Source organism: Oreochromis niloticus, linkage group LG3, assembly GCF_001858045.2.
Source record: "Oreochromis niloticus isolate F11D_XX linkage group LG3, O_niloticus_UMD_NMBU, whole genome shotgun sequence".
Classification (NCBI taxonomy): Eukaryota; Metazoa; Chordata; class Actinopteri; order Cichliformes; family Cichlidae; genus Oreochromis; species Oreochromis niloticus.
In genome coordinates, this window is record NC_031967.2 from 34,180,903 (window position 1) to 34,192,118 (window position 11,216).

Consider the following 11,216-nt stretch of genomic DNA (forward strand, 5'->3'; position numbering starts at 1 on the left):
TCAGTAATGCCCTGGTCCAGATCTAGGAGGACACCAGGACACCATCCATACTCTGATGTCGTCAGGCATACATACAAGCCTGTGGGGACCATACAAAGTACCGAGTACCAATTTGAGTTGCTGCAATGAAATTTTAGCAAAATGGAACTAATCTGCCACATTACTGTTTCCCTTTGGTATTTGTTTAAATTCCTCCCTCTGTAGGATCATAATTTGCATCAATTCCTGTCAAATGATGTGGTAACTTTTCATTCCTAATATTACCCAGTCCATATCAGTATAGATATCCAGCAAGACTTTTCTTGCACATTCAGATCTGATGTGTTTTTAAGGGTTTCTTTAATTTTGAGCAGTGTATTTACAATAGATTATCACTTGATAAGGAAAAAGACAATGTGTCTGTACACTATTATCAGCCCCCATCGGTGTCCTTTTAATCCAGTGTAGAGCAAAAACCTATTTCTTGCACACATTTAAGGTTTTGTTTTGGTTTAACTATACTTTTAACTTTTATAGTACTTAAAGTACTTAGAGGCATATACACCAAACAAGTACTACATTTGCCAAGGTTTCACTAAATGGCAGGCCTTAACAAACTTAAGTCTCAGTCGATACTTTAGAAACATGATGACTGAGTTGTCCAAAATTGACCACTGCCAGAAATTCTTTTGGCAGAGAAATTGTCCGATGTTCAAAATAAAATTAGCAAATGCCATAAATTGTTGAGTTTTTGTGATGACCTAAATTGTCTTTGTTCAACTACATTCCTGTTAAGAAAATGAATAATGATGACAGTACCCAGATTTGTTTTGTTAACTTGAAATACAATGAAATGAATTTTATTCATTTAAAAATAATCATAAAATAATCACAATCCAGTCAAATTAAAATCAGAGAATGATTTAAAAAACATTTAACCAAAACAAGCACGGGAGAAAAGTAATGTAAAATTATTGAACAGAAATAAAAATGGAAAGAATAACAAATTCCACTTGCAAAAATGGACCACAGACGCCCCCCCCCACCACCAGTCACAAACACTCATAAATTCTTATTTTTAAGGAATACACTTGCTTTCTTAACCTATTCTAGAATAATCTAGAGTATGCTACAGTGAGGAGAAACCTAGCTAAGCATAAAGCCTGCAAAAAGAGGAAAGTGACAGAATCCAGCTAGCTTCACCTCTAAACCTTACTGAGAAACCATCAAACTTCGGTTTTATTTAAGGCATTGCCCTTATGTGTGAAGCAGGGGAGCAGGGGATATCAGCGGCATAAACAGATGCGTGATAACTGTGGTATGTTTTTGAGTGGAGAGGTGATAGAGGACTTCATTTCTTTTTCACATCAACCTTGTAATTATTTGGATTTTTGCATGACTTCTTCCCAGGACTTGGAGGCACTATCTGCCAGTTTCGAAAAGAAAAACATAACAGTGACTCCATCTGTAGATATGTGATTACAGAGAGATCTTACTCACAGTGTTAAAAATGCAACCGGTAGCTTCAGGGTTGACCCCAAACACTGCTTTCTAGTACAGTCCTCCAGTGTCCTTGTAGTAAATGTGACAATTCAGTGCAGCCTTGCTAGTGCTAGCTTACGCCTTATGTTTACATTTGGTGCTTTACTTTGTGTGATGGAATTCAACCCTAACCTAACCTAACATCTGATTTAACGTGTGAAATTCACAGCATTTCTTCTTTTATTCCATGTGCAAGAATCCTATTCAGAGTGTGTGTGTGTGTGTGTGTGTGTGTGTGTGTGTGTGTGTGTGTGTGTGTGTGTGTGTGTGTGTGTGTGTGTGTGTGTGGTGTGTGGCGGTGGCGGTGGTGGAGGGGGGACAAAAACCTTCACTGCATGAGGTCCGGGTGCAAGTTTCTTTGCTTTAACCCCGCTACCACCAAGTCAGACATGAATGCGAGGGAACATTTTTGACCAGGTTTATTAAATCAACCGAAAAACCTTCTATTAGTGTTAAAAATGACCACAATTTTGAGAACCTAAGAGGTCAAGTACATTGCTTAGCCATAGTGAAAAAAAAAAATATTTTTTTAAGAAACTATAAAAAGTTAATACCTAATTCAATGTTTACAGTGCAGTAGGAATGTCAAAGTATTACATATAGTAGGACTGCATAAGTTCAATGTAAGAATAAAAGTAGCTCACTTAGTCTTTTTCTTGTAAATTTTAAACCAAAGTATAACGTGAATTCTTAAGACTTTAGTTTAACAAAATAACTATTATCCCTTCTAGGATCGACACAATATTGTAGCTATAAAAATGAAAAATATTTTTACTGGGATGTTGTATTTTGGGTCAAGATGCTTACATTCCTTACTTGGCACCATGTAATCACATCACTCTTTGCTTTTCTGTCAGATGCAGTATGGTTAGTGAAATATCCAGTGATGCTTGGTTCAGTCCTTTCTTTACTTTTGGGTCACACATGACCAGCTGCCAAATGGTGCAACAAGTTTGTTGTTTGGACCTTTAGTGGGAACAGTTTCCTTGTAGTTTATTTTAAAAAAGTGTTTTAATATGTGTTAATGTGTTTTGCATTTCTGTACAGACCACATGACTTTTTTTGATGTCCTGATATATAAAACCTTAGATTGAAAGAGGGTGAGCTTTTTTTTCGCCACTACTGTAAATCTGGCCTCAATATTTCTAACATGCACGTGAATCGTTTTGTTTTATTACTCTCAACCTTTTCCACGTAGACTTCTTTTAAGATTAGAAGTTGTGGCGGTCGATGCGGTCCTGCTCCCTCTGAGATTTTGCCATTTGCTTCTGCAGCAGAATGTGCTCGGTGAACTCCCTCACAGCTCCGGATCCCCCAGCACGGCGGCAGATGTACTTTGCAGCCTTTTTAGCCACAGCTGGAGCATCGTCGGGTACTGCACTCAGCCCTGCCAGGTTCAGGCATTTCACATCTGCTTGATCAAAACCTGAGAGAGGAACAGAAGAAGATCATTAGTCCCTATAATAATTTACTTAAACAAGCTGCAAAGGCTGGCTGCACAAATACAAACAGTCAGACGTCTTTAAGTGTTAATTTGTTTGCAGACACTATTCAGATTTGATTAAAACAGCGAGAACACTTTAACATAAATGTTAAATACACCGCTTTTTAAAGCAGTAACCTCAACATGTTTCCAATTCCTGCCAATTAAACTGTTAAAAAATAAAAATACAGTTGTTTTTACCCATGAACGCCACATCCTTCCATTCCAGCTTCTTCTTCTCAACAATTGACTTCAAATCATTCAGCGGCTCCTTTCCCACCTTCTCGACCTTGCACATTATCCTATCTTCAAGTTTTTGAAGCAAAGCTGGGTCAATGGGGTCTTTGTCTGTGGTCAACAGTATGACCTGGTGAAGCGAGACAGAGTGCAGTTTTGTGAGCGACGTTCCACAAGATGGGCCAGTTTACGTAATTCTGTTCAGACAGCTGAAGAAATCCAACCTCAACTTGCTCTTCCTGCAGCATCCGAAGCCCAGTTGTGTCTCTGGTGTTGACAGACACCATTGCCTCTCCCGACACAGACATAAAGATCTTTCCATCAGTTAAACAGCCGGAAATGTTGCAGAACATTAGGCGGACCACCTCTGGTGTGACCTTACCGAAGTAACCATACCTGATTGAAGAAACATAGGCTGGATTAGGAAAGGGAATGGATAGTTGATTAAAAGCTGACTGGTAGATATTATTTTCGGCGTTTCTCACCGGAGAACCCTCTGTTCTGCCACAGGCCAGTCAATGTCCACGTCTATATCTACGCTGTACTCCGGCAGCATCTCATAGTAGGTTAACTTACCGCCCTACAGAGGTGAAAACACAAGCATGACTTAGATATACCGTTACACAAAGGGTCTGGAAAAGCTGTGGAGCTGTCACGGTCCAATTTGGTCCTTTGGTTTAATACAGCTTTTTTTTTTCCTTTTGGGGTACCAGCCAGATCTCTGTCCTTATGTTTTGGGTTTTGTTTTGTTTTTTGACAGATTCTTCTAAATACATCAAACTACACGACAATTAAAAAGAGAAATACGTAACACTCTGGGTATCAAATGAAACCAAACCCAATATCAGTTTCAGTAAGAATCACACAAAAAACTATATTTCAGTCAAGTAATATTTCACAATTCTCCCCAACCCCAAGGTCACAAAACACAACTAACTAAACTTTCAACACAGGAAATCCAACTCAGAAAGTCTGTTTTTCTTTACTTCCTCCCACAGTTAAGTTCAGCTTCTTATTCAATGACACTTTTTTCCTATAAACATAACATCGTTCCTGTTTTAAGCAGACTTATCTTTCTACAGTCTAAGGACTCCTATTCATAAACAAAGAGTTTGGAGATTCCAAAAGGTTGCAGACAGCATGCCCAGATGTTTTTCCAGCAAAAGGGATAGAACAATCTCTTTGACAACTTAGCTGATGAAATCTGATCCATTTGTCATCATTCTCATTTGCTGCTGTTTTATAGGTGTGTGTTTAATGTTGGTGCCAACCAAGAATAAACCAGGCACGATTTAACTGTTGGGCATTCGGGCTGTTTTTTCAGAGTCATTATAAACTATATGTGCATCATCACCACCACCTTTACCTGCAAGTGTCCTTCCTTTTCAATGATCTCTTTTTTGGCGAAGTAAAATGAGCCATTCTCACACAGCTCCCCTGGCCAGTCCTGACGCCGTGGCCGTTTGGCTGGCTCCAGATTGAACGGCACTGTTTGCTCACCAGCTAGAAGGAAGCAGGATCCATTAATAACAATGCAAACTCCTCTTTCCATTAAGCAGTTATTTACACAGAGAAGGTGTCTGCTTCTTGGCGTACTAACCAGTGTGTGAGTGAACTGAGTTTTTAAAAAGACATTTAATGGAAATTCATGCCATCATAGTAGGTGGGTGACCAAATCTGGGAGAAATATGTTAAATTCTGTAGCTTTGTTTGTTTGTGTGTCTTTTATCATATACATGTTAAGAGTTGTATTGATCTGCTCATAAAACTAATGAAAAAAGGAAACAAGAGTGCGCACGATGAAGAAGGATAAAAAGGATGTTCCAGTAAAACGAACAACAGTCACGATTTATACTTCCAACAACCAGTTTATGAGTTAACCTTTAAACTGGTTGTAAACCTGGAGGTAGGTGTGTAATCAAGTGCACTGACAGGTTGTGTGCGTGTGGGTAATTACAAACACAACTTAGAAATGCATGTATGTGCCAAAGCGAAATGACTTTATGCCAAGTAAAACAGGATGCATGGTTCAAAATGTCTTATTGGTGATAAGTAAGCAAGTGAAAAGGAATTAACAACTAAATTAGGACTTAAAGTTTGATTTTATGATTCACTGCATCAGGATATATTAGCACTCCGTATGGTGACAGTAGGAACTTAAGAGTCTTTTAGTTCTTGTTTGAGGGGATTCACTGTTGCTGCAAAAAGCCTTCACTTCTGTGAGATTCTGGGTCTTTCACGCCTCTTTTAAAATACAAAAGTGTGGGACTAGTCAACTAGATTTGTAAATGTTAGCTGTTATTAGTTTTGTTTTATTAATGCACAGCAGCAGTTTAATGTTCAAAGTTAAAATGCCACCAGCCACTACCTGGAGCTGTGCACCTGACGGATGGCTGCACTCCTCTTTGGCACTCTGTGTGAATGCCAGATATAAATGAACAAAAGTGGAAAATGAACTAGTGACAGCCGTGATAACCGGTGATGTTTTGGATTATTATTAGTATAACTATGGAGAGTGAACAAGATTGAAAAGATCAATGTCTTGTCATTTGTTTAAGCTATCAACATACTGGGAAATGATGTAAGTACCTGACTTTTGTTTTGTTACATGAATCTGCTGCACCTGCTTTAGGTTGGTAAGAAATGTCAGGCACAGTGGGCAGCGACTTAATTATTGGTACCTCTTTTAACTCAGGCACAAAGTGGTAGGGCAGATAAAATCACAGAGCAGGGTCAGCAGATGCTGAGGCACATAGTGCATAGATGTCCTCAACTTTCTGCGGAGTCAGTCACTACAGACCTCCCAGCTTCATGTGTGTAGAGTTTCACGGTATAGGTTTCCATGGAAACAGCTGCATCCAAGCCTTACATCACCAAGTGTAATGCAAAGCGGCAGATGCAGAGGTGTAAAGCACACCGCAACTGGGCTCTAGAGTAGTGGAGACGTGTTCTCAGGAGTGATGAATCACTGGCAATCCAACTGATGAGTCTGGGTTTGGCGGTTGCCAGGAGAACGGTGGAGAGGGGATTATAGTCCGAGGTTGTTTTTCAAGAGCTGGGCTCGGCCTCCTTAGTTCCCGTGAAGTGAACTCTTAATACTTCAGCATACCAAGACAATTTGGACAATTTCATGTTCCCAACTTTGTGGGAACAGTTTGGGGATGGCCCATTACTGCTCCAACATGAGTGCCGACCAGTGCACAAAGAAAAGCCCATAAAGACATGGATGAGCGTGTTTGGTGTGGAAGAACTTGACTGGCCTGCACAGAGTCCTGACCTCAACCCGAAAGAACACTTTTGGGGTGAATTAGAGAGAAGATTGTGAGGCAGGTCTTCTCATCATACATCACTGTCTGACCTCGCAAATGTGCCCCAGGAAGAATCATAAAAAAAATTCGCAAAATTTTGTGGAAAGCCTTCCCAGAAGAGTTGAAGCCGTTAGAGTTTGTGCTTCCCCCGGGTGGAAAACAAGCACGAGTGTGAGTAAGTATCAAAACTGAAAGCTGCCTGCATGCAAATCAATAATTATCAGATGAAGGGAGCTAATAAGCTTGGAAATTTAGGACTGTAATAGCTCAAACTGGCCCCAAGTTCTCAACTTGGAGCCAGTTCTCCAATCCCATTTTTAGAAACACCAAGCAGTTAAAAAACAAATATAAAAAAGAAAAAGACTGTCACTGTAAGGATTCATTGTTTGTCCAGTGAAGCACCTGTTGGATTTTGTTTATTGCAGTTAATAATTACTAAGGTGCAGGTGCAAAGATCGTGTGTGTAATGGCTGCTCCTCCCTGTCATTTGAATCCTTTAACATACTGACAAGAAACTTGACCTTTTTGTGAAAATTGAGAAAGTGAGTGTAAAAACAACAACACACAGGTCTATTTGGAAGAGAAGACAAACAAACTGATCAGGATAACCAAACCCTCTAAAAGTAGTTTAAATACTTTCCCTTAGGCAGCTGAAATATAAGAAGCACTCCAAGAGCACAAACCTCATTAATTACATTAATTTTATGTTCTTTGTTGTTTTTAAATGCATTTTAAGAAGTTTGTAGTGCAATAAGAATCAGATAAGGGGAGCATTGATATGTTTAGTTATAGAAACATGTAGGAGCACGTAATGGATGATAGATGAATAACTTGAGCTTATTATATAATAATATACTACAGTATATTTCTAACTAACTAGGCAGCTCATTCTCTTTCTCTTCATGATACTTTCTGAAGAGAGTAAAACATTTTAGGGTGAGATTAAAAAAATGGCAGATGTAAAAGGTAAATATGAGATCAGAGGTCAAATGTGCAGACTTGCTCCCTTACATCCTTTTTCAACCTCCTTCCAGCGAAACTGGTGTCTCCTGACCACTGCGAAGACTGAATCGTAACCGTGCAGCGTGATCTTCTCTAAGGCCTCCTTCACGTGGAACGGGTGGAGACACGGTGATGTAGCCTGGAAGTGGCAAACTATATCCACCTCTGTGAAAAGAAAAGCAGAGTAATCTGCACTGTGTGGCAGCAGGGTAATGCTTTGAGACCATCTTAGAAACACGTTCCTACCTTTATGGTGCTCAAGAAACTCTTGGATGGTTTCTACTGATGAGGAAAAGTCTCTGGAGACTTTAGGACTCCTCCGATGCACCTGAGCACCCCATGCCTTTGCAACTTCCTCAATTTTGTCATGGTCCGTTGACACCCACACACTGTGAAAGTGAAGGTGCATAATCATTATTATTAATTGTAACCGTCTCTTTTCATAACACTACTAGACATTCTGTATTTTGTCCTCATAGCCAAAGCTATAGTGATTAGAGATCGACCAATGTAAGTGATTAAGAAAAACAATACTCTGATATATCGCCCGATATTTTTGTTTTTGGATATACAAAACAGTTAATTTTTCTACCAATTGTCAAGTGTTATTTATTTTTTATTTGCTTGTTTACTCCCATCTTTGTTCGGCTCAGTGTGTTGAATTTGTGGTGTTGCAAGATGGAAGATTTAGAGTGCCCTCTGCTGGACAAACTTTGAACAGTTAACACTCGAAATATATTTGAAGGGTGTTTCTTCTGTCTGTTTTTTGCTTATTTAATTTTTATATCGACATTGTTATATCAATATCGACTTTTGGTCTATGGATGTGATTCATTACAATTAAGGAGATTAGTGGGATTCTGAGACTCAGTCTTTTCACATTTTTTTACTTAACACATGAAAGATCATTGAATAACAAATTGGGGTTGGATCAGGAAATTTGCAAAATCAAATCTGTGTATCCACCTGTTGGGGCGACTTAAGAGGGATTCTGGTACTCTGGGACGCGTGCTTGGCTTAATATCCATAAATGTGTCCAGTATAATTGTTGACAATCACTCAGCCAGCTGTGATAATGATGGCAGAGAAGTCTCACCTTATCAGAAAACAAGACATGAGCTGCAAAATGCTAACAAAACAAAATGAGAATTTGTGTCTGTAATTAACCACACGCACACAACCTGCCAGCCTCTTGGTCACACACATACCTCCAAGCTTGTCGGTAAATGAACAAACCGGTTGTTGGAAGACTAAATAACTGGCAATTGCTGTTCTTTTCGCTGGAATATCAATTATGCCCTAGTTAAGTGCGCATGCTCCAGGTTTTGTTTTTGGGGTTTTTTTTACCGTGAGATTTTAATGAACGGATCTGATGTATGATTTTTTTTTTTAAACCCAAAACAAAAACAACAAATCTGCACTTCTAGTTAGCAGATTTTTTTTAATGAATGATCCCAGTGCAATAACCTATTGGCAGTGTGGACGTTTTATTTATTGCATAATTGTATGAATTACTGTAACTTATAGTTTAAGTGCATGAGTAGTTATATTTTAGCTGAGGGTGACTTTAATGGGAAGAGACAAATTCCAGATGGTAGTGTTTGTAACGTCAAAACAAGTTTATGGGACGTCAGGCTGACGTGTCGCTGACAAAAATGTCATAAAATGTTTCTCATAATGTGCAGGTTATGTCTGCGGAGTCACACCGAACAAAAATAGAGGTTAAATATAAAAGATAAATGCCAGCAGTTTTCTTGATCTGCGACTTTGTTTAAGTAAACATCCTAAAAGGACGCGTGGGACTCCTCCACGTCACACTTAAAGCTGAACACAGAGCTGCTGAGCAGCTGCTTAGCGATCAGGGAGCAAACTGATGCATTTTACATTCCCTGACTTTACTGATGTGCAGAATACTTTAACGAGGCTGTTATGACATGTGGACAGAAGTAGGTTCTATATAATAAATCTGATTTGATGTTTTCATTAAGAAAATAAATTAAAGTTGGCTGTTGGTGACTGTTCATCTGATCATACAATAAAAGCTCTTGTCCTTCCTCACCTGTCAAACATTCCCGAGTCCACGGCGGCCCTCAGCACCCACCCGATGAGCGGGACCCCGGCCAGCATCTTGATGTTTTTCAGCGGGATCCCTTTGCTCCCCCCTCGAGCTAAAATTAAAGCTGCTATGTGACTCTTGTCATTCCGCGGCAGCTTGCTCGATGACTGACATTCGTCTAACGAGGTCTCATTGTTTCTCCGTCTAGCGGATGCCATAACGACATAAAAGCTCTACTGCTACTACGAAGCAAAGTCTCGGTTTATCCGGGTGACTTCCGTGGCCTACTATGAAGGTGGCTCACTTATTACCGACATAAATCGCTATGATAACCTGTGCAGTAGATCTACCTGCTCCGGAGCAGGTTAAGTTTCACATCAGAGAGCAACAGGTGTGAAAGCACCGCCCACTGACCAATCAAGTCTCCGGAACACAGCGTCATCATTAATGAAAGATCCCTCAGCCCTCTGCAGGGAGAGTAGGAGGGTTTGTTCTATACGCCTTATTATATGAGCCGAACCAGGACACACGCACTCGACCTGTGTGTGTATTAATGTGGTGATCTGGAAAATGTATGTGTTTCTCCTCGCTTACATTTTGCTGTACCTGCAGCTGCTTGAACAGCGAACACACACCAGCACTTGTTCAATCAGTCACATTACCTTTGATCTGCAGACAGACTGAAGCGATTCCCACGTCTCCTGTATCAGGATGTGAGACAGGAAGCTTTAATGTTTAAATTGATTAAACGTAAAGTTTCAGAGCTCAAACATGCAGCTAAACCACCAGATTAACTATTTTCTGTGATATTAGAGCGCTTGTCCTTTTTACTGGTATGTTTGTCATGTTTATAGATTTTTAACTGCCAGGTCACAAAGCCTGGGGTACAGGTGATGTAGGAGTCTTTTCCAGTAGAAGAAGAGTTATATGATCCGTGAAACGTTCCTTTTTGACTGGGCAGATGCTGCTGACACCACCCCGCTCTCCCTTTCCTAACCTGAAAAAGAGGTTTGAAAAAGGAGGGTACTCTCAGAAAAATTATGGTTCTTAAATGGTTCTTCAGATGTCTTCATGGTTCTTTAAAGAACCATCATACGTCAAAGAACCTTTTTATTTTGTAGATGGTTCTTTAGGTATTACAAATGGTTCTTTAAAGAACAAAAGGTTCTTCATCCTTAGCTATCTAAGTTTGATGGTGTAAAATGGCATAAATATTTGTTCACTATAATTAGAGTGTGAATTATACTGTGTGTTTTGTTTGTGTGCGTGTGTGTGCGAAGGGAGAGGGCGGGTTACCTGGCAATTAGCCTTTAAGAGCAGATGGTAGGAAACTGAATATTCAAATAAAAGTTAGAAATACTTGCTTAAAAATATTCTGGTGGCAGGGGTGGGGGCCAAAGCCTAAAGACCCTACCCCCCCACACCCCTAACCCCGCAAACCCACTGATCACAAATAATGTGGTAATAGAATATGGAATTTATTATTAAGACGTTTATGATTATGAGTTAACAAACAGTAGACACAATACACACATTCAAATACTGTACTTTAGTTTTACATTTTAATAAAGTATTACTATTTTCTGCTTCAAGGCATTACTTTTGAGAT

General features: G+C 39.6%; 1 protein-coding gene across 1 annotated transcript; it reads right to left on the reverse strand.

Annotated features, from left to right (window-relative positions):
* Positions 1 to 803: 803 nt before the first annotated feature.
* On the reverse strand, positions 804 to 10,006 carry cmasa (cytidine monophosphate N-acetylneuraminic acid synthetase a). Its single transcript, XM_003458602.5, has 8 exons — positions 9,611 to 10,006; positions 7,798 to 7,940; positions 7,561 to 7,716; positions 4,608 to 4,744; positions 3,727 to 3,821; positions 3,466 to 3,637; positions 3,206 to 3,371; positions 804 to 2,947 (listed from the first exon to the last, which is right to left on the reverse strand). The coding sequence occupies exons 1-8, from the start codon at positions 9,823 to 9,825 to the stop codon at positions 2,733 to 2,735; spliced, it is 1,299 nt and encodes a 432-aa protein (XP_003458650.1). The 5' UTR covers positions 9,826 to 10,006; the 3' UTR covers positions 804 to 2,732.
* Positions 10,007 to 11,216: the final 1,210 nt, after the last annotated feature.

Bases quoted from the DNA above. Each gene is read 5' to 3' on its own strand.
- cmasa (XM_003458602.5), bottom strand. From the start codon at position 9,825: ATGGCATCCGCTAGACGGAGAAACAATGAGACCTCGTTAGACGAATGT. The intron at 7,941-9,610 runs GTGAGGAAGGAC...TCACTTTCACAG, and splicing joins GACTCGGGAATGTTTGACAG to TGTGTGGGTGTCAACGGACC. The intron at 2,948-3,205 runs GTAAAAACAACT...TTCCTCTCTCAG, and splicing joins GAAGGATGTGGCGTTCATGG to GTTTTGATCAAGCAGATGTG.